This window comes from Dama dama, chromosome 30 (assembly GCF_033118175.1).
Source record: "Dama dama isolate Ldn47 chromosome 30, ASM3311817v1, whole genome shotgun sequence".
NCBI lineage: Eukaryota > Metazoa > Chordata > Mammalia > Artiodactyla > Cervidae > Dama > Dama dama.
In genome coordinates, this window is record NC_083710.1 from 23,284,793 (window position 1) to 23,307,973 (window position 23,181).

The 23,181-nt window shown below is 40.8% G+C and overlaps 1 protein-coding gene and 1 long non-coding RNA gene across 7 annotated transcripts; one reads left to right on the plus strand and one right to left on the minus strand.

The window, feature by feature from the left end:
* Positions 1 to 106: 106 nt before the first annotated feature.
* Positions 107 to 10,521, minus strand: LOC133049132 (uncharacterized). 2 transcript variants are annotated; one of them, XR_009691223.1, is made up of 5 exons: positions 10,411 to 10,521; positions 5,837 to 5,972; positions 5,602 to 5,696; positions 1,548 to 1,710; positions 107 to 796 (listed from the first exon to the last, which is right to left on the minus strand). It is a non-coding gene; the product is annotated as an uncharacterized LOC133049132 (long non-coding RNA). The 2 variants fall into 2 exon arrangements; XR_009691222.1 differs by lacking the exon at positions 10,411 to 10,521 and having other exon boundaries at positions 5,837 to 7,090.
* A 421-nt stretch (positions 10,522 to 10,942) lies between these two features.
* On the plus strand, positions 10,943 to 23,169 carry TRIM13 (tripartite motif containing 13). Of its 5 annotated transcripts, none has more exons than XM_061133038.1 (4): positions 10,957 to 11,095; positions 11,325 to 11,524; positions 11,647 to 11,760; positions 21,574 to 23,169. In XM_061133038.1, the coding sequence occupies exon 4, from the start codon at positions 21,582 to 21,584 to the stop codon at positions 22,803 to 22,805; it is 1,224 nt and encodes a 407-aa protein (XP_060989021.1). In that variant the 5' UTR covers positions 10,957 to 11,095; positions 11,325 to 11,524; positions 11,647 to 11,760; positions 21,574 to 21,581; the 3' UTR covers positions 22,806 to 23,169. The 5 variants fall into 5 exon arrangements, with proteins under 5 accessions (XP_060989019.1, XP_060989018.1, XP_060989021.1 ...); XM_061133034.1 differs by having other exon boundaries at positions 11,325 to 11,416; XM_061133037.1 differs by having other exon boundaries at positions 10,962 to 11,084; positions 11,325 to 11,416.
* Positions 23,170 to 23,181: the final 12 nt, after the last annotated feature.

The window sequence follows — 23,181 nt, forward strand, 5'->3', positions numbered from 1 at the left end:
CAGTCATGTCCAACTCTTTATGACCCCATGTCCTGTAGCCTTCTGGGCTCCTCTGTCCAAGGTATTCTCCAGGCAAGAATACCGGAGTGGGTTGCCATTCCCTTCTCCAGGGGATCTTCCCAACCCAGGGATCAAATCTGGGTCTCCTGCACTGCAGGCAGATTCTTTACCTGCTGAGCAACCAGGGAAACCCAAGGGAGGCAAGGACGGGCCTTGTCTGGATTGGTGTGCTGGTTAGGAACTAAAAGTCAATTCCAAACAGATTAAGAAGAGAAGCAGCCCCGTTTCCCTCCTCTCCTGCCACTTTATAATTTTGGCAACGGACCTCCCTCTGTTGTGCCCAGATTGGGCTGGAGATTAAGCCAGCATGTGCCAAGATAGCATCAGACCACAGAGGCAGGGTGAGGATCCCCAGCCTGGTTATGAGTAAGCCTTTTCTTGTGAGCTGAACCATGGGGGTTTATGCTACTGTGTTTATTTCTCTTTGTTACTTGCCAGTACAGTGATACCCCAAACTGCCAGAATTTAAGGATAACTGACTTTACTCTCAGATACCCGCTCCCATCCTCTACCAACATAGACCTGAATCCAAATCTCTTGACCTTCTGTATATTTAAATGAGGGTCTGGGACAGTTTCTGTGACTGGCGAGGTCAGGAAACATTGCTCTTGCCTTGAGAAAAGCCATTCAAACCTTCTGGCTTTGACTTGGTTGTGCCACGAGATGTTAAGAAATGCCTTTTGTCATCTCACGTCTGGGCCTCAGCTGTCAAAGGAGGGATGGATCCAAGGAGGCTCTGATGGAGCAAAGACAATCAGTGTGAGATTTCCAATACAGACAAATCTCCAGGACAGGGTTTAGGGTTCTGTGGTCTGTCTGCATCTGGCCCTGCTCTCACTGGGATCTTTTTCAATGCAACTTAGGAGGAAGTGAGCCCTATGCATGCTGTGTGTGCTATGTCACTTCAGTCGTCTCCGATTCTGTATGACCCTACGGACTGTAGTCTGCCAGGCTCCTCCATCCATGGAATTTTCCAGGCAAGAATACTGAAATAGGTTGCCATGCCCTCCTCCAAGGGATCTTCCTGACCCAGGGATCAAACCCATGTCTCTTATATCTCCTGACTTGGCAGGCAGGTTCTTTACCACTAGCGCCACCTGGGAAGCCCCAGTGAGCCCCATATTTATTATTGAAAAGCAGTGATTCCGTGTCCCTATACTCTATTCAGTTATTGCTCTTTCTCTTCTTTCCCCATCTTGCTTCCAGAAAGACTCGTTCATACCTCCTCTCTCCACTTCCTTAATTCTCATTCACTCCCGACTACGGTAGAGTGAAGCCTGGCCTGGGCGATCTGCCCTGAGTGCCCCTGAGCAGGTCAGTGAACCACTCCAGCCTTGGTTTCTCCACTGTGCCTTCTACACGAGGTAAGGCACTTTACTCTCTTCCTACCCACCTCTGCCCCTCGTCCAGAGATGAACCTTCTTTTCCTGAAAGCGTTAGAAACCTAATTGTAAGATTTGATGGTTATTTTTCAGAGCTCAACTTACTTTTCTTGTCAAGAGTTATGACTATACTCAGTTGTTGAGATTCTTTTTTCTTCCATCTATGTTCCTTTTCCTGGTTTTTGCCTCCTGGTTCTGTTTCCTTTGATAAACTCAACAGTTAGGTGTATTAATGGAATTATGCAGCCATCAGAAGGTATCTCTAAAACTGTGGAAAGATGACAAAATGATTACCTGAACATCTTAAGTATCAATAGAAAGAGTGCAATGCAAAATACTACAAGTTAAAAATAGGTAAGGTGGGACTTCCCTGGTGATCCAGTGGTTAAGAATGCACCTGTCAAAAAAAAAAAAAAAAAAGAATGCACCTGTCAATGCAGGGGACATGGGTTTGATCCCTGGTCTGGGAAGATCCCATATGCCTTGGGGCAACTAAACTTGTCTGAGCCCGCACTCTAGACCATGCTCTTCAAGAAGAGAAGCCACTGCAATGAGAAGCCCACACACCACAACTAGAGAATAGTCCCCACTTGCCATAACTAGCAAAAGTCTTCGAGCAACAATGAAGACCTAGTACAGCTAAAAATAAAAGTAAATAATAAAGAAAAAAAATAGGTAAGGTGCCGATGCTCTTAAGAAGGCAGTATAGCCACATGACCAGAGAAAACAGTATATAACCCTAGACTGTAGCCACATCCACACTCACACCCAAGATCTCCCAGGGACAAAGGGAACCTCACAAATGAGAAACTGTCATTTGCTATGAGCACCCTGGTAAGTTGGGTCTGAGCCCTGCTTTGGGTTTCAGATCTGAAGACTTCTTCTATCTTCCAGGCATAAATAAACTCTTACCTCTGCAGGAGCCCATCAGATAGGTATGTCTAGTCCTCTGCCTGAGATAGATCAGATCCTAGTTTCAGCAGTGAACAAAGAGGCAGCAGAAAAGATAAGAAATTCTCTTTGGGGTGTGTTGAAGCAGGCTCATGGGACTTGAGAGCTGATTCTGATAACTCTCCCGAACTCTTCTGATAACTCTTTCCAATTCTGATAACTCTTCTCAATGTGAGTTCACTGAACTCACGTTGATAGCTTGAAATCAGCCATGGTGGGAGAATTTACAACATGGAAAATGGCAAACAGTACAAAGTATGGCTCTCCACCCCCCACCCTTGCCCAAAGCTGAATGTTAACTGTTCATTGGCACACAACTGGGAGGGGGCAGAAAACCCGTCAGCCTCCCCTACTCTGAGCTGGCCCTGGTTATATGTAACACTTTCATTATAGGAAGAGACAGAGATGTCTAGATTCATATCCGCAATAATAAAGATGACAACAATGATGTAGACACTAACTGAACACATCTGGCACTGCGCTTCACCGTACTAGCCAAGTGCTTCCCAGGCATGGCCTTAATTTACACTTGAATGACTTTATGAAATAGGGACTGTGATTACCTCTGTTTTACATATGAGGAAACTGAAGACCAGAATAAGTAATTTGTTAAATGTGCCACTGCTGATGAATAGAAAATTCTGGATTCCAGGCCAGGCAAGGCCTCTTGAGCAACTCAGCTCTCACCCCTCATCATAACCCCTTCCTGGGGAAAGGAGGAAGACAGATTGGAAAGTTTCATCCCCAACTAGCAGTTGACAGCATGTATTTCTATGATTGAAATGTTATATTTAAAATATTCATCCTTGTATATTGTGATACAACTTAAAAAAAAAAATTTTGTTTTTAAAAATTTTGGCTATGCTGGGTCTTCGTTCCTGTGAGTGCTTTTCTCTAGTTGTGAGTAAGGGCTACTCTAATTGTGGTGCTCAGGTTCTCATCGCAGTGGCTTTTCTTGTGGAGGAACCCCACTCTGCAATGGAGAGTAACCCATGCTCACCGCAACTAAAAGAAAGCCCATGCACACCAATGAAGACCCTGTGCGGCCAAAAATAAGTAAATTTGATTAAAAAAAAAGAGGGATCTGACATTGGCCTGGAAAATCTTGGAAAGCGAACCTGGGATGTGTCAGTTTTGCTGTGCTTGAAGGATGAGAACAAGGAGGAGGAATGTGGGGCCCAGTGAGGGGCGTTTGTTAGGGAGACAAGGAACTGTGGGAGCAGGAGCTGTGAATCTGGAAGAACAAGAGGAACCTTGAGCAACACAAGGGCTAACTCAAACGCTTGCAGAGAGGAAGGACTGTGGGAGAGGAAAAAGGGCCATGCCTCCCTAAAGTGTATATAAATTTAAAAAGGATGTGACTGCGGGTTATTGGTTTGTGATCTCTGCTTGGCGGGGAATGTGAGAGTCATTAGATGATAGCTGAAGTCTGGAGAGTGTCCTGAACCTGAATGTTCAAAGGATTCTAGAACTTACATTCTGGATACAAAAGGACAACCCAGCAGGAGTCCCTGAGCCAGAAAAAGAAAAACTTGGTGTGAATGTGATGTTACTAAAGGCCAGGGAAAGAGGGCTTTTTAAGGAAGAGTCAGTGAGAACTGCCAAGAGAGCAAAACAAATGAGAATTGAAAAAACTGTCTGTTGAATTTCACAACCCAGAGGTCCGTGACCTTCCCTGAATGCCCACCCTGGGCTCATACTGTTTGACAAGTCTCATGCATCTTCTGGATTGTCTGTGTCTTTCGCCGTGACTGGGGGGAGTGTGGGCTGCTTTAGATCCAGCGCAAGCTCCCAGAGACCTGGCCACATTCTAGCCACAACCAGAATAGTGTTGTAAACAAGACCATTATAAGATAAATATATATATTTACAATAATTGTATTTATTTATTTTTGGCTGTGCTGGGTCTTCCTTGCTGCGTGGGTTTCTCTCTAGCTGTGATGTGCGGGCTTCTCACTGAGGTGGCTTCTCTTGTTGCAGAGCACGGGCTCTGGGTGCCTGGGCTTCCGTAGTTGTGGTCCCGGGCTCCGGGGCACGGGCTCAGTAGTTGTGGCGCACGGGCTTAGCTGTTCCATGGCACGTGGGATCTTCCCGGATCAGGGCTCGAGCCCCTGCCTCCTGCATTGACAGGTGGATTCTTTACCACTGAGCCACTAGGGAAACTCCAATAAGATAAATACATTTTTGACAAGGCATCTATTACCACATGCTTTGACATCAGAGAGACTCAACTGGACTTGTTAAAAAACAGAAGCATGTATTTCTCATGCAGTGCTGTATGGGTAGGTATCTGATAAGTTTAGATCTTCAGAGCCAAAGTTCTATGAGATGTACTACTGCCTTTACTTGAGATAAAGAAAGTGTTTTGGAAGTATAGAAATCTACCAGTTATTTAAAACTATAATATAAAACTATTGTACCCTTATTTGTGGAAGAAATATTCTAAAAATGTCTCATAAAACAGAGTGAGAGTAGTTTCCTAAATTGAAATTATAAAATTTCTTATTATAACTGACATTTTCAAGAGAAAACTAGAGCACATGATGATTAATGAACTCAACACAGATATTCCAAACTGAACAGTTTCTGCAAATCAAATTCTCTTAAAAACTGCAAATATTTACCTGAATGAATCATTTCTTAAGGCCCCCATAAAATGACTCTTTCTCAAGAAAAAAATTCTACATGTATGGGAATTAAATTTAGAAAAAATTAACATAATTGAATGTAATCATTGTTAAAATATCAAAACAGAGCATTACACTTCCAAGTAATGATTTTTAAAGCTCTAGTGTGGACGCACTCTAAAGTGTAATTAATATTTAAGCAATATACTAACATCAGTCATACAATATAGTTAAGGTCATTATAGTAAGATAAATTATATAGAATTGATATGTAAATATATATATATACACATATAATTTCCCCTCAGAGGACTTTAGGAGGATATTTGTCATGGTTAATTCTTCTTCCATTTTATTTACAAATTGAGAACTTTAATAAGCAATATATTTGAAATTAAATGGTTCAATGGGATTTAACCTAGACTCACATGTTGTACTTTCCTTTTTTTTTAAACATACGTTGTACTTTTATATACATTGTTGTTGTTGTTTAGTCACTCAGTTGTACCCGACTGCATTTTAAAAACATCTATAATTTTCAATAACCTCAAAAGTATTAAAATAAAGGAAACTTCTTCTACCTTAGGTCTTGGCTCCTGTTATCAGATGGGTCTTCCTACAATTCTGCTTTCATCTTGTTAGTGCCATATACTATTATCCAGTGGCTTCCAATTTCCTACAGAATGAAGTTCAACTCTTGACATCAAAACATTCCACAATTTGGCCTCAGAATTTTTTTTTTCCCCAAACTAAGCCATGCCCCTCACTGACTTAGTATCAGTGAAGTTCATTGTCACCCTGAACTGGGTTCCTTACCTCTAATGCTCTTCCTCTTTCTCATCTTCAAATCCTGTGATCTTTAAAGGTTCTGTTGGACTCCCACCTCCCCTGTGAAATCTTTATGATGCTTCCAGGCCTTCCTCTGATCTTGCCTTCACCACTTATATTGGCTCTTGAAAGAAAGTGAAGGTGAAGTCACTCAGTCGTGTCCGACTCTTTGCGACCCCATGGACTGTAGCCTACCAGGCTCCTCCATCCGTGGGATTCTTCAGGCAAGAATACTGGAATGGGTTGCCATTTCCTTCTCCAGGAGATCTTCCCAACCCAGGGATCGAACCCGGGTCTCCCCCATTGCAGGCAGACACTTTACCATCTAAGCCACCAGGGAAGTCTTGGCTCTTAAGCAGCCACTATTACTATACATTGGCTCTTAAGCAGCCACTACACTAGTTCATGCTTTTAAGAGTAGTGTCTTCAACCAATGGGAAATTCCTCATTTACTATCTTTGGTGCCCAGCACAGTCCTGAGTATAAAATTATAAAGTGAAAGTTGCTGACTTTCTGACTGCTTGCAACCCCATGGACTATATAGTCCATGGAATTCTCCAGGCCAGAATACTGGAGTGGGTAGCCTTTCCCTTCTCCAGTGTCTTCCCAACCAGGATCGAACCCAGGTCTCCTGCATTGCAGGCAGGTTTTTTACTAGTTGAGCCACCAGGAAAGCCCAAGAATATTGGAGTGGGTAGCCTATCACCTCTCCAGTGGATCTTCCCGACCCAGGAATCAAACCAGGGTCTCCTGCATTGCAGGTGGATTCTTTTCCAACTGAGCTACCAGGGAAGCCCATAAATGTTAATATCATCTTAATTACTTCTGACATTTTCCTTTATTCTTATAAATTATCTTTCCATCTAAAGATAAAGGCACACCTAAAGGCTAAGTTTACTGTTGCTTAAGTGTCACTCGTTCTCTCCCAAAGCTAACTGGTCTTGCTGTTTGCTCCATTTAATGCACGATCTTCATTGTGCAATTGAAATACATGGAGCCTGGAATTCTCTTCCAACCAAGGACTAGTTCCTTTAATTTCACCCAAGTCTTGGGTAAGTTTCTGTTTTTGGTGATAGATGTATGTTTACAGGTAGATTTTTTTTTTTCCTTTTAATGAAATGTTTTGGATGTTCCAACAATTTCACTGAAATTATAAAGCTTTAAAAAAACACTGCAGAGTCTTCGTTTCATTAAGTGAGATGTTTTTTTCTTTTTCTTCTCCTTCCCCTAAGCACAAGGAAGAAGATACAGCAGTGGAAGGACCTGTGACTTTAAAAGGCCATCCTGGACTGGGTGTAAAAAAGCAGAAATTATGGTGCCAGCTTCCTCAAAGAGCCGGACACAACTGAGCAACTAATGCTTTACTTTCCTCTACTGTATAGGCAGTTTACCTCTGCTTAAGATTGTTGTGCTTGACGCTCACAAATCCAAAGTAACTGTTATTCAAGACTGGCACGGTTTTCTTCTTCCATACGGCAGTAGCAACTGTTTATTAAGCACTTCTATGTCAGATACCATGCTGGTTGCTTTGTACATTATCTAATTTTCCCAATCAAGTGAAACGTGACCCCCATTTTACAGAAGAGAAAACTGAGGCTTAGGGATGCTTAGTAATTTGAACAACTTGTATATGCAGAGCTCGAGTGTGGAGGCAGAACTGATTCCAAAGTCACTGCTCTTTTTGCTACACCTTGCCATATCAGTGCCTTATATTGCCAGGAATTCTTGCTGGGGAATGTTGGGGCTTGCATTCATGACTTTGGCGGCTGTTGGGAAGTGAAGGATAGAACAGTATTGAAATGGTCCAGTATATCCAAGGAGGCTCACCAGTGCCCCTCTCCTGCACATAACTGCTCCAGTCTTAATTATTAGATGTTCCCAGCTCTTGACAGCTTACACTTCGATGTACACCAAATTTGGTGCTGTCTCTTTCGTTATCTAACATCTGATCATGTGTCTTGATAGGTATAAGGAATGCTGGTGAATTTTAACTTTGCCAAGGCTCAGGACAAAAGCAACAGCATGAAATAAATCACAAACAATAAGAATATATATATATTTCAAATATATAACATTAGAAACTCTAGGGACTTCTCTGGTGGTCCAGTGGTTAAGAATCCACATGCCAATGCAGGGGACATGGGTTTGAGCCCTGGTCCAGGAAGACCTCATGAGCTGCAGGGCACCTAGCCCCATGTACCACAACTACTGAACCCGTGTGCCAACAGCCCCAGCTCCACAAGAGAAGCACCTCAGGCCTGCACACTGCCACCAGAGAATAGCTTCCACTCAACTGCAACGAGAGAAAGCCCATGCAGCAACGAAGACCGAAGACAGCCAAAAGTAAATAATAAATAAAAATACTAAAAAAAAGAAAAAAAAGAAAAAAGGAATTCTACCTGTAAAAATACTTTTTTTTTTTCATGAAAGATCAACCTACATAAGACTCTATCTCACTTGCTATGCTAACATAAGAATTCCAATCTTAAGCTTAGTCTATTTATTTGAAGAACAGTCAATAGAAGGAAATTCCAGGGTGACAAACATTTTGACAATCCCTTAGTGCTATCTCCAATGAGATCTAGTTACATTGTGCTCTTCCAGGAAGGACGGAGCTTTGAATGTAGGTTTTAATCCAACAGTAATTCTCTTTTTCTAGTAGTACTATATGTGGTGATTCCCTGATTGTCTATTTTACAAAATTAGGGCCATGGGAAGGAAAACAGGTTATTCTTCCTTCCCTATTTTTCTACACTTGAGAGTTTAATACACAACATTTTCATAGTAGTTAATTTTTAAAACTAGGCATTTCTATGCAGATTTAACCAATGTGTTCCTTTAGTTGGCCAGAAGTTTATTTATTAATATCTACCACCAACCAGAGGGATTACCTCACAGCTCAGTTGGTAAAGAATCTGCCTGCAATGCAGGAAACCCAGGTTCAATTCCTGGGTGGGAAGATCCCCTAGAGAAGGAAATGGCAATCCACTCCAATATTCTTGCCTGGAGAATCCCAAGGACAGAGGAGCTTGGCGGGCTACAGCCCATGGGGTCGCAAGAGTCCGAGATGACTTAGCGACTAAATCACCACCATCACCACCACCAACCAGATACACATAAGTATCACATAATTACATAAGGCTAATTTCTGATTTATGAATTAATAACCTTTCACTCCTGTATCATTTTAATATTAGGGTAATTCAAAATGTTTATACAAACAGGTGTTTTTTAAATAACACTTATTTAGTAGGAGACTGGGATGCAGTTTTCGTACTGACAGTTACCTTGCTATAGAAAGACTGTGTACCTGGAATCTGACTTCAGAGTCTGTTCTGCCTGTTTTTTGTCTTGGAAATATCACTTCATCCGTTTCCTCATCTATAGGTTGCAGATCACAATAGCCATTCCACAGTGTTTTTATGAAGACAAAATGCCATAAATATAGGAACTATTTTGAGAAATGGAGTATTTCCTGCCATATCAATAAACAAGGATGTCACAGTCATCAGTGATTCCAGCCATTCAGGGCCACCAGGAAGGAAAATAATACCTGCTTCAGGGCAGCCATTAGGCTGCAGCTGTTCCCTATGGTGAGCACTGAGAAAAAAACAGGATATGGCCCCAGATAGCTGAGATGCATATGAAAAGAATGATTTCAGTGAGCCCAGACGCTTGTATCTTCTGGTACATAGAAAACACTAAATTCCTTGAGGTATATCTGGTTTTCTTTAATTCACAAAAATTCTTTCGATGTTCAGACTACCTGCCTCTTGTTGCAAACTTCTATATAACTTGACCTCCCTACCCGTCCCCACCCCCAGCAGTTCTCTCAGGGTCACTTGAGATGCTGTCTCCCAGGCTTGAAGTCCGAAAAATTCCCACTGAATAAATCATATTTCTCAACTTTCAGATTGTGACTATATTTGACGGCAACATCTTCTTCAAAGGCAAAATTGGGTTTAACAGAGATACACACAAAACTGGGTTTTATGGGACCCAAGCATGGTCAGGAACTGGATATCTTAGAAGGGAGTGGGGAGGAGTTTTTATAGCAATTGAGCTAAGCAGTATTAGTGACTGGGCCCAAGTACCAATCCTTTCCCCCAGGAATTCTACTTCCAAAGCACAGACTTCCTCAAATGGGGGTGAACTCAACCCCAGGGCATATTCTGTGATTTTTGTCCTTGGTTCACATCCCTCAAGGCTGCAAGTTTGGGAGAAGCCATTCTTTCACCTTTGTAATCTTGTAATTGCTCGTTTGTAAGTGCTTAACGCCTTTGCTATTAGAGAAGGGCCCTATATAGGGGGCTGGACGTCAGAATACTGAGTCAGGCTAGCGGCTAATTGTATTTAAGTTCTTTCTCTCCAAAGGAAAGGGCAGTGGTGTTTTTCCTAAAAAGAAACCTTGAATTGGGTCTCTCGTGTTCAGCCTAAAGCCTGCAAAGAAATAGATGGTGAGGGCGGGGGCGGCAATAGTTAACTATTTTGACTGTGCTCTGGCTGGAGCCCTTGGCTACAGCCCTGGCGTTGGTCCCAGCGCAAGTGCCCATCCCACGCACCCCGGGTTGTGGGGTGCAGGCGGACAGCCGTCTCCGTCTCCCCCAAGCCGCTGAGGCCGAGCTGCTGGTCGTGACAGATGCAGATGAAGCGGTGTGAAGGGTTGGGCTTTTTTTTTTGTTCCTAAAAATGCAACGAACAAAAAAAAAAGTACAACAATCCAAACCCAACCATCTCGTTGTGCGCCGGCTTCCTTCCCAGGCGGCTCCACCGGGGACCACGCCGCCTCCCGTCGCCCGCGCTCTGCCCGGGCCCAGCCCGCGGACCCGCGCGATCCGCGTCCCCGGCCCGGCGCCCCGCGGGCGCGCGCAGCCCTCACGAAGCGAGCGGAGCGCGCCGCCGGGAGCCCGCGCCGCCGGGAGCCCGCCCCTCGGCCCCGCGCGCCGCGCGCGGAGGCAGTTGCAGGCGGCGGTTGGAGATACCGGAAGGACTCCCGCCTCCCCTCACCCGCGGCCTCCCTCCCCCGGGGAAAGGCGAGCCCCGGGAGGCGGAACAAAGGCGCGGCTCGGCCGGGAAGGCGGACCGAGGTGCCGGGGGAAGGAGGGCGTCGGGGCGGGGCCGGTCGGCGCCGCGAGTCCATTTTGCAGCCGTTCCCGCCTCGTAAACGCGCGGTACCCACGGCCGGAGGACTGGCCGCTGCGCGGCTCCCGGCGACTCCCCGCCACCGGCCCCGGAGGTCCGAGATAAGTACGCGCCGGCCGGCTTCTCCTGGGGAAGCGGGGTGGGGACTTGCCCTGGCTGGGCGGGCACCTGCGTGCGTGGGGGCTGGCGGAGAGCTCGGTCTGCGCTCGGGTCCCCGCGGAGAGCAGCCGGGCCCGGGAAGCGGAGGTGGGGGGAACGGCGTGCGGGTGGGCGGCCGGGGGCCGGGGGCCGGGCCAGCGCGGCCGGGCTCCAGGAAATCTGCTCCGCTACCCAGCGCTCCTGGCTTCACCGCCGGCTCCTCGGGATCGCCTACAAAAGAAGAGGCGACGGTGAACCAGAGTCTGAGCGCGCGACCACCACCCTCTGGTACTGAACGTGGGGAGGTGCCTGGTGCCGGGGGAGGGCGACCTCGCCGTGAAGCTCCTTAGCACAAAAGATCGCCAGGCTCTCCCAGGCTCCTGGCTTTTTCACCAGGTCCTTGCCGGCTGGCCTTCTTTGGGGGCGGGGGGAGATGATTGAAAAAAACGTTGAGGGTCAAGACTAAGGATCCTGTGCAGATAAACGTATAACACTCTTTCTTTGTTCTTTATTTGCAGTAACCTCGTTTTGATTACCAGTCACGACCTGAAGAAAAAAGAAACCAAAACCTGATTGCTTTGCCTTGGGAAACAGTAACCCCGACCAGTACTCCTGGCTTGCAAGTGACAGAGGTAAGCTACAATACTTTTCCCTACATTAAGCAAAAAAGCACCCAATTTCTTCAGGCCCAGAACCTTTCAAAATCGATCTCTGTCGAGTGTATGTGTTCCCACCCTCATAAATGGTCTTTGTTCTTTTCATATTTTGTCAAAACCCAGAGAAATAGATTCAGTACTTAGACATTCTTTATATGACAGTTATTTGAAACATAATCCAAAGATTTGTATTGCAAAGGAAAAGAGGCTACAACAACTTTTGCTGTTAAATAGGGTTTGTCTTTTTTTTTTTTTTCCAATTTCCTGTGTCACTGCTGCTTGGGTTTGTACAACAGGGCTTGAGTTTTCTGACCCTAGAGACCTTTATATAATAGGTATTTTAAAAGCAGAATTTCTTTTACATAGCCAGTGCCTCTGGTAGAACTTGATGGAGTTGTTGATTAACTGCTTATACTTCTGTCTTGCACAGTAAGAAGATATATTTCTTCATACTCTCCTGTCTTTCCCTAAAAATACTGTTGTCTTTTTTTTTTTTTGCACTAGCTGACATACTAAGCCTCTCTGGCAAGTCTTTCTGTAACACCAGGTTATTTTTATTCCCTACATGTATTGGTTACCTGGCCCTACTTCTGCCAGAGCTGTTCAGCTATGCCCATCTCCACCAACGGTGCTTTGCACCTGCTATGCTATGTAACAATTACTTTGCCCTCCCTTAAAATTATAGTTCAACAGAGTCCAACTGTCTTAGGACTTTTCTTGGTTAATACACTCATGCTCTAACATAACACTGTAAATGAGTAGTTACAGTTCAGTTCAGTCGCTCAGTCGTGTCCGACTCTGCGACCCCATGAACTGCAGCACACCAGGCCTTCTGGTCCATCACCAACTCCTGGAGTCCACCCAAACCCATGTCCATTGAGTCGGTGATGCCATCCAACCATACCGTATCTATACACGCATATGTTAATTAAATCACCTTACACTGATATAGGTCAATAGTTTACAAGATTGTCACACATTACTTAATCTTTCCAAGAACATTATGAGGTAGGTATTGTAAAAATCCTGATTCCATGAAGGGTAGAACTAGTGCTTGGAAAGCTAGGTAGTTAGATGCAGTTTCAGTGCTCTTTACCCTCCTTCAATGGAGAACCTGTTACAAGCTACTTTGTAAAAATGATAGCATTTTAGAAGGGGTTTAGAGAACTCATGATTAAATGTCTCCATTTAATGAGCGAGGATCCTGAATTCTTGACCCACTTTTCGGACAGTGCTGAAGTCCCATAACTGGGCGGCGCAGACCCTATGCCTTGCCTGCTGTGAACAGTGCAGGGTGGGGCTCAGTGTTTTCACTGGTAAAGTTAGGTGTTTAGCTAAATGACCTCTAAGGTGTTGTTAAGCCCAGTATTTGCTTTATTCTTATCCCATAACTTTTAGCACCATATACTATATATTGGTAATATGCAGACACATACTAATATTAACTGCCTTAAACTGTTTTAGACTTTAAACTTAGGTAGGTATGGTAAAGTATGCCTTTTTCTTTTTTTACTAAGTTCTATAAAAGTATGGTTCTGTTGTAAGGTCAGGAACTACTTGGAGAGGTGGAGCATCATCATGCATCATTGGTCAGAGTTCAGAAAGTGGTATACTCTTTTCTAGAGGGAAACTTGGTGGTCTTTTCAAGAGCCTTGAGAATGTTTCTACTCTTTGACTTACCTGACAATACACTTAAAGGAACCATCTAAGGAAATAATTAGAGTGTTGGACTAAGACTTTGCTACATTGTTCATTAAAATGTTATAACCCCCCCAAAATAAAAAGTAGGAAATAGCATATCCATAAGATAGATGATCATGTTTTGAAAGAATAGGGGAACAACAGGGGAAATGCAAGTAATAAAACAAGTGGAAAAAGTGGACAGAGTTGTGTTATGCTACCAGTCCTGTTAAAATAAGTGTATGTGCACACACACACAAGATTGGAAGAAATATGCCAAAATAATGTTAGAAAAAATACACCAAAATAATAATAATGGTTATTTCTTGGCAATGTGACCATGGGTAATTTTTTTCTCTATATTTCCTGAATTTTCTGTAATCACAAATTATAATTGTAGAAAAACAAAATCCACTTGTATGGATAACCTCTCCAACGTTAATCTGGTGTCAGCTTTCTGTGTCCTTTTGTAAGGCATTTATTACACCTTGTATGATAATACCTCTGTAAATGTGCTGTATTTTGGAATTTAGGGCAGGAATTGATTTTTGACTTAGTATTTCATCTTTTAAAACAGCGTTAGATCGTTGGATTATCCATCTTTGTATTCGTGAAAGACATCACTACTGCCGTTACCTTGTCTTGAAACTCTTAGGTACTAGAGGAATAGTACCCCTAACAGTTAAGCAAAAAATAGGTGTCCTTTGACATATAGAATAGTTACACTCCAGTTAAGCTCTTAAGGGAATCCAAGCAAATTCCCTTAATGTGGATTGCTTTCTAATTCATTTGCATTATAGATGTAGATACATTTCTAAGGAAAAGTTGAACTGAAAATTTTTGCTGATAGTTTAAATCATTGTCTTTCCTGTGGAATAAGCACAAGTGTATCCTATTTGGCAATAGCCTGGCCACCCCTTTAAAATTCCCAGAGGAGCTCTTTCTTTGTTCTCCTGAATATGTGCAGATACTGAATAGGAGGGAGGACTGTCAACAGAGTGGATAGAATATAGCCAACCTGGAAATTGCTTAAAGTTTAGCATAATTAGCTTTCTGTTTGAAATATCTTCTAGATGAGTTTTACTTAGAATAAAATGTGTATGTAATTCTACACTGAACAAAGGGAACTTGGTTCAGACCAATTTTATTGGTAGGTAGTACTGATCAGTTAGCCACAAAATAACCTTTTTTCTCTTGGCACAGTATTACACACTAAGTAATTTCACTTCCCAGATAGATTTAGCTTGCTGTGTACTGAATTGACAGTAGTTTTCTGAAAGCTGGCATTAACCTCAAATGCAGGGCTAGATGATGAAAACGTTTAATAGATAACAATCTGTTGGGGATAATAATTTAGGCTAATGATTGCCAAGTTTATTGTTGTGAAAGAAGATTTGTTCTAGGGGTAAAATTTTGTCACCTTCATTTAAACCTGTTTACATTTATTTGGGAGAAAAGAAACCAGACATGTCTGGTTCATAAAACCTTTGTCGGTAGTTCCAATTAAAGTTAATTTTAACTCTTAACAGGTAAAGATAAATCATCTGAGTCTGGTTGGTACCAGACTAGGAGAATAATTTAGGCCATATGTTATGTTTCCTTGAAATTCAGACCCTCATTTTATTCTAATTGATTTCATCTGGGTGGGAGAGAATGGGATTCCATGCCATTAGATGTCCTCATAGATGTTCATAAATAGGATAGTGATACCTGATCTAGCTCATAATCCTAGAACTATTGATTTAATGCTACTGATAACAGGATTACAGAATAATATCTTGGGTGACTATCAGGTGAGAGAGAGAAGGTGTTAGATAAGAGGAAATCAAAAAGATTATATTCCTTGAAGTAGAATGGGGAAGATGAGTTAAAAGAAGAATAAACAAAAGAGTCAAGGAAAAAGAGTGGCATAGAGAAGAGAATGAAGGAAAGGAAAAAACTAATTTTTTCCAAGTTTGTCTGGACTATGAAGGTAATGACATAGTTTTTGGTTTTTGAGATGTCATCTTAGTCCAAAAACTTGTGAAGTTTCTGACTAGGTAGGGCTTCCAAGCTGCTAGACCTTCTATACTAGGTTCATTTTGTCCTAATCAGGAATCCTATTAGAAATACTGTGGGGGAAGTTTTACTTATTATTACTTATTACTGCTACTTATTCTAGGCAATGCCAGAAAAGGTAGGTTACTTATGTCTTATATGGACACAAAGGTAAATTATATAGTGTTTGCAAGGGTCATGTAACAATTAGATAAGCTATTTTAGATACTATACATGGTATGTTTTCATATTCCTTTTTTAAGTTATTAGAAATTTTGTTTTTCTCTTAATCTCACATTATCCTGTTTGGATCATGTTTTGGCACAGTCTCTAAAAGCCAGAATGAAGTGTAATAACACACTGATAAAGAGTACTTTAAAAAAAAACAACTTGGTAAATAGTTTTCATGTATTATTATTAGATAACTTTCAAAAGTTTTTCAATGAGGAGAAAAACTAACATGTGTAAGTGGTTTGTCCAAGGTCATAGGTTGAGAGCAAAATTAGTATGTCAGTCTCCTCACAGGCCTGGGTCCAGAGATTTCCAATAAGATACTTTTTATTTTATAAAAGATTAAAAAATACTATAGCAGATTAAGCTCTTTATGAAGCTTTATCATAGTCAGCTAGTGTTTCTGAAGTTTTACCTTTTTAGCTCAATATGATTTTCTTACAACTGGTCTCACTGTTGAGTTTTTTTTCCAACTTTCGTGAAAATTTTCAAATATACTGAAAATTAAAAGTATACTACAGTAGATATCCTTACATCCTCTACCTAGATTCAATCATTGTTAATACATCTTTAGTAAGTTTCAAGAAACCATTTAGTGGATCTCATACTAAATTATCAGTATACTACTTGGAAATAAGATTAACTAGTTGTATGAGAGGACATAGTTTTTTAAAAGGTGAGCTCTTTTATTCTATACTTTGTTCCAAAATAAGGTTGATTGATGACTGGCTGATTAGTAGAGTTCACATAATTTAGTTTTGTCTGTGAAGTGAGTTTCAGTATTTTCTATCTAGTTACTTGTTAGGTATTTACATACTGCTTTGAAATTTCTGAATTCAAAGATGTCTCAAATCAGGATGGAAATTAGGTTTAAATTTCTAAGATAAAAGGTATAATCTTTTTATTCTCTAATGGGATTTGGGAAGAAAATCATGGATATTATTTTGAACTTTATATTGTTGTCAACTAATGAAGTGCAAAGATTTAATAGGAAAGGTTCTTTTAATGAAAAGGTTTTATTAAAGTTACCTTTTAAGAGTGAATAAAATGAACACCTCTTCATTTATAATCATTTTGAGTTGATCATATAAAAACAAAAAGGCTTCCAAGAGGGAGAAGTCAACTTTTACTTCTGTTTTATGACTCCTTTCCTTTGGGTTGTGTTAGTCCTCAGTCGTGTCCGACTCTCTGTGACACCATGGACTGTAGCCTGCCAGGCTCCTCTGTCCGTGGAATTCTCCAGGCAAGAGTACTGGAGTGGATAGCCATTGCCTTCTCCAGGGGATCTTCCTGACCCAGGGATCGAACCTGGGTTTCCTACATTGCAGGCAAATTCTTTACTGTCTGAGCCATCAGGGAAGCCCGTAACTGTTAGCTTTTCTATCTTTTAAAATATTCCAGTTGTTGTATTAAAGACTCTTGTTGCTAGTAATATATGCCCACTCAAGATAGTATTGATCAAACAGTTTTTGTAGTCTTCCTTGAGTGGATATTTTGAAAGTTTGCTTAAAAATAAATCTGTGGTGGTGTTATACAACTGCATTTGTCAAAACTCATAGAATTATGTACCAAAAGGAGTTTTATTCTCCATAAATTAAAAAATATATATATATATTTTTAAATATATTTTAAAGTATAAATAGAGTAGACAAATGAAGTTGAAAACCAGAGGAGGTGGTAGGTAACTAGTTATATATTCAGCTACTTTCTTTGTTGGTATAGAACTTGGGAGGTTTTTAGGGATTCCTTGGCAGTGTGATGGTTAGGACTCTGTGATTTCCTTACTGCAGGCCCAGGTTCAGTTCCTGTTCAGGGAAATAAGATCCCACAAGCTGCGTGGAGCAGCCAAAATAAACGGAACTTGGGAAGTTTTTAATTCAAAAGAAGAAATGAATCTTGGAAAACTTGTTTGCCTTTTTATACTTAATTTGAGATTGGTTAAATTGAAATTTTATGACTGGTGAACAGAAATTTTGTTCACATAATAAAGTTTCTTGACATCTATATTTGTCCCCACACAAAGGGGATATATATTTTAGTTTCATCAAAGAAGTAAGCTCAGGTGATTTATTTAGATTTTTATGTGTTAGCACACTTTTTTAAAAAAGAATCTGTAAGTTCCTTTACTGTGAAGCATACCCTTCTCTTATGCTAAAAACCTTATTGTTTTCCTTTAAAACTTCTGAGGCAGCAAACTTGCCATGGTTTCTTGGGTTGTTAGGCTAATATGTCTCAGCTTTTTCTAAAAGTCAGCTAGGGACGTGGTCACAGAGTTTTGACATAAAGGTTTTGAGTATAAAGCTAAGAAAAGAAAATTGTTTTAATGTGGATTAAAATGAAAATCTTTAAATTATGAACTAAAATTTATAAGTTGTATCACTAAAAGTGAAACAACAGGATCTACTATGGTTTTGATGCAATTTTTTAGAAAAGGGACTTTCCAAATAGTAACGTTTTTCTCTGGTTCATTTTAAGAGCTGTAAATTGATTATGGCTTTGGGATGACTGTTATTTCTAAATTTTCCTGTGTGTGACATTTTCCTTTTTTTTAAATCACACTTGATTGCCTTAAAATTCTTCTTGGCCGCTATTGCAGTATCCTCAGTTTTCTTCAAAGTTTCTTTGTCTTGGGTGCCTTTTTCTCCTTCTCATGACAAAACTTAGTATCTTTTGTTCTTCCTTTTAGTTATTTAACATGCTTAGATAGGATTCTCTGGAAATATTAACCTGGCAAGGAGGAGTAAATTAGGTTTACTTTATTGAATGCTGCCGCCACTACTTTCCTGTTTCTACTGCTTACTCCAAAATATAATTCTAGGTGAAACATGTTAGAGAGCAGGGGAGGTGATAGACTAGTGGTGGAGGATCATGAAAAGTTTTCTTTCTTTGCTCTAAAGAGTCAGAATGTTTTCTAACTGCTTGATAACCTTTCAGCACACTAACCTCAGTCTCTGAAGCCATTCTTTTTCCAGTGCTTTTCAAAGAGTGATTTGTCATGTCACAAAAGATTTTTCAGAAAAATAAGCTCATCACCATTTTTGCCATATGACACTAAATTTTGACAGAATACTCTACTTTAGTTCTACATTATTATTGTTTAATTGCTAAGTCATATCTGACTCTTTGTGACCCCATGGACTGTAGCCCACCAGGCACCTCTATCCATTGGATTTCCCAGGCAAGAATACTGGAGTCGGTTGCCATTACCTTCTCCAGGGGATCTTCCTGACCCAGAGATCAAACCACTGAGCCACCAGGGAAGCCCCAGTTCCACATATATATGTATTATATATTTATTATACATATATCTCTCACAACCTAAGACCATAAACTAATTGGTCCTGCAAGTTCAGCTTATCTTTTAAGTCTTCTACATTGTAGCTCCAATTGTGATTCTTAAAATTACCGTCAAAAGTGTTTACTTACTTTTGGTTATAAGATGACATAGAGATTAGTAGACTCTATTTTATTTATTATTTATAAATTTTATTTATTACTTTGGTGGTAATGTGATAAATTATGAAGGATATGTTTATCTTAGTAAACTGAATGGTGACTATTTAATGCTATTTTTGTTTGTAAAACTTTAGGGATAAGAGTTTTAAAGTATACATTTTAAAAGAATAAACTTGAATTGAGAATTAGTATTCTCTAGTTCTCTAGAATTAGTATTCTATTTAAGGTCTCAAATATTTTGGTCTCAGGACCCCTTTAGACTTGAAAGCTGAGGCTCCCAAGAGCTTTTATTTACATGTGTATTTGAAATTAAAACTGAGAAAAAAATTTAAGGTAATTCATTTAAAATGACAATGCTAAACCTATCACATGTTAACATAAATAATTTGTGAAAAATAACTTTTCAGAACAGTTGTGAGAAGGGTGGCCTTGTTTTACATATTTAGAGATCTCTGTCGAGAATCGCCATTTAGTAGACAAGAGGAATCTTTTATGTATCTCCGCATTACATCTGTTACAATCAGTTATTTTGGTTGAAATATACAAAGAAAATCCAATTTGGCTTGGCACAGATACGTAATTGGTGAAAGGAGGAATATTTTAATGGCCTTTTCAGAAAACTATCACTCTTCTTTGATACCATACCAAAACTCAACAAGTGGTAGTTTCTTAAAAGTTAGTTGAAGTATGAAATCTGAAATCATATTTTTTTTTAACATATTGGTCTTTTGATCTTTTACCCAGGCATTACCTGTAACATGCATTGGTGATTTGAACCAGTTAATTCTCTGTGTAATGTAGATCTCCAATGCACGCACGCACACTAAGTCTCTTCAGTCGTGTCCGACTCTGTGCGACCCTGTGGACAGCAGCCCACCAGGGTCCTCTGTGCACAGGATTCTCTAGGCAAGAATACTGGAGTGGGTTGCCATTTCCTTCTCCAGTAGATCTCCAGTGACATATTTCATTATATAAAGATCTCTGTCGTAAAACAATACGCATGTTAATATTACCACTTGTTTCATTAGAAAAGTCTTTAATTAATGGTAAGCTATCAAGCTCTTAAGTGGCAACTATGTTTGCCAAAATCCAGTTTTCACTTAAAAATTCAACTTTTTATCATTGGCAAGAAACACTGTCATTTGTTTCCCTTGAAGTGATGGGCTCATTTTGTTTGTTTTCAGAAAACTGTCTGCCAGATACCTAAGTCTCCACAGCCATAGTTTGTCATTCATTGTTTCAATTATAGAAATGGTGTTCCCTGAAAAAAGCAGCTGATTAGCGTGTGGCTAAATTGCCTAATTGCTTTTCCTCCAGACAGTATCTGCTGGTATGCAATAGAAATACTTTGTGGTTGCTTCATATTTTGTTATATGAAGGATTTAAAAAGACATGTACACAAGGATTAAGACTTAGTAAAATGAATAATTTTTACTCTTTCATTAAGAACATTCTAAAATGAACCTGGCTGCCCTCACCTTTGCCCCAACTGTGAGTATGTGGTGTTGAAGAATACATTAGGAATCCAGTTTGGGGCTACCTGTGGTCTTGTTTGGTTCCTGCTAAGGCCCCAGCCGTATCTTCTTAACCATTGCTTTCTTAACAGTGCAGTGTCAACACTGTGCCAAAGGTAAATAGCATCTCAGTATTATATGAAAATAGTATTGTCCTCACAGGTGCCCTAGAAGAGCCTTAGGGACGCCCAGGTTTCTCCCCACTGCATCTTGAGAACTGATTGCTGCAGACAGTGCAAACAGCTTTGATTACTGTCCCAGTGGTTTTAAAAAATATCCATTTAATTCTCTAGGGAAGAATGAATTGCAGCTCTCTCATTTTATGTTTTTACCCCTGATTTTAATAATTGTAATCTTGCCTTTGAAATAGGAAAATGTGCCAGTTTTTAATAAAAGTCTCTGTGAGAGAACATGCTTGGATTTATATCTCTGCTTCTTTCTTTAAATAGCATACCATTTTATAATTGTGGGCCCAGACTAAAGAGCTCATTCTGTTCAGACACTGAGTGGCTTTGTTTCTGACAGCTAGTAGTCAGCTCGGTTTTAAAACAAGCATTTGGGCCCTGCTGGCTCAACTTGCAGTTGTCCTCGTCCTCGCCCTGTCTCAGCCAATGACTGTGTTGGAAAGCCCACACAAAGGCCTTGTGTACCGGGAGCCCCACTGATAAGGAGTGTGTTCTAGTCCCAGCAGATGAAATCTGCTTTGGTGTGCATTCCCGTCCCAAATTTCTCTTATTTTCTTTGTTTGACTGGTTATTTCTGTGACAAGAGCATTTTTTAATGACCGTGAAGTTAGTTTCTTCTAATTATTTCATAGCCCAAATGGAGGGGATTCCTGGCATAGAATAAAATGTTTCTCTCTCTCTGGTAGGAGATGTGATGGAGCTGCTTGAAGAAGACCTCACGTGCCCAATCTGTTGCAGTCTGTTTGATGATCCCCGGGTTTTGCCTTGCTCGCACAACTTTTGCAAAAAGTGCTTAGAAGGGATCTTAGAGGGGAATGTGCGGAATTCCTTGTGGAGATCCTCCCCATTTAAGTGCCCCACGTGCCGGAAGGAAACTTCAGCAACCGGAGTCAACAGCCTGCAGGTTAATTACTCCCTGAAGGGTATTGTGGAAAAGTATAACAAGATTAAGATCTCTCCCAAAATGCCAGTGTGCAAAGGACACTTGGGACAGCCTCTCAACATTTTCTGCCTGACTGACATGCAGCTGATCTGTGGCATCTGTGCGACTCGGGGTGAGCACACCAAGCACGTCTTCTGTTCTATCGAAGATGCCTATGCTCAGGAAAGGGACGCCTTTGAGTCCCTCTTCCAGAGCTTTGAGACCTGGCGTCGGGGAGATGCCCTTTCTCGCTTGGATACCTTGGAAACTAGCAAAAGGAAGTCTCTACAGTTGCTGACTAAAGATTCAGATAAAGTGAAGGAGTTTTTTGAGAAGTTACAACACACGTTAGATCAGAAGAAGAATGAAATCCTGTCTGACTTTGAGACCATGAAACTTGCAGTGATGCAGGCCTATGACCCAGAGATCAACAAACTCAACACCATCTTGCAAGAACAGCGAATGGCCTTTAACATTGCTGAGGCTTTCAAAGACGTGTCAGAACCCATCATATTTCTGCAACAGATGCAGGAGTTCAGGGAGAAAATAAAAGTCATCAAGGAAACTCCTTTGCCTCCCTCAAATTTGCCCTCAAGCCCTTTGATGAAGAACTTTGATACCAGTCAGTGGGAAGACATAAAACTAGTGGATGTGGATAAACTGTCTTTGCCTCAAGACACTGGCTCGTTCATTAGCAAGATTCCCTGGAGACTTTATCCGTTATTTGTGGTGGTCATTCTGCTTGGCCTTCTCGTTTTCTTCAGTCCCGCCATATTCCTAGAATGGTCCGTATTTGATGAAATTGCAACTTGGAAAGATAATCTTTCAAACTTTAGTTCCTACCTGACTAGATCAGCTGATTTTGTAGAACAATCAGTTTTTTACTGGGAACAGTTGACAGATGGGCTTTTCATTTTCAGTGAAAGATTGAAGAGTTTTACTTTGGTGGTGCTGAACAATGTGGCAGAATTTGTGTGCAAATATAAACTCTTATAAAATCTGTTTCAAGTACTTAGTTCTGTGTCTTTTGTTAGAAATTTGTTAGAATAGAGTGGTAGTTCAGATTTGGTTAAGATTCCAGTCAGATATTGCCCTCTAAAAGTATTCCTTTCAAAAATAATGTCTTATACATGTTGAAATTAGGTAGCATAAAGAGAAAAAAGTGAAATTTAATAGTCTAGTCTCCAGCCCGCCTTCCTTTTTAAGGTGCTTTTGAAATTAGCATCCTGTCCCCAGTACCGGTTGTGTTTGTGCTATGAAAGGAGAGGGTAAGAGAATACATGATTTAATATTGTACTGATGAGGCAGTGTAATAATGATTGTTTTTAAGCATGTAATAAAGACTACTCTTGTAAAGCAACTGTTTTTTGTT

What these genes read in the sequence shown, in the direction of transcription:
- TRIM13 (XM_061133036.1), top strand. Translation starts at nt 21,582, where the DNA reads ATGGAGCTGCTTGAAGAAGACCTCACGTGCCCAATCTGTTGCAGTCTG.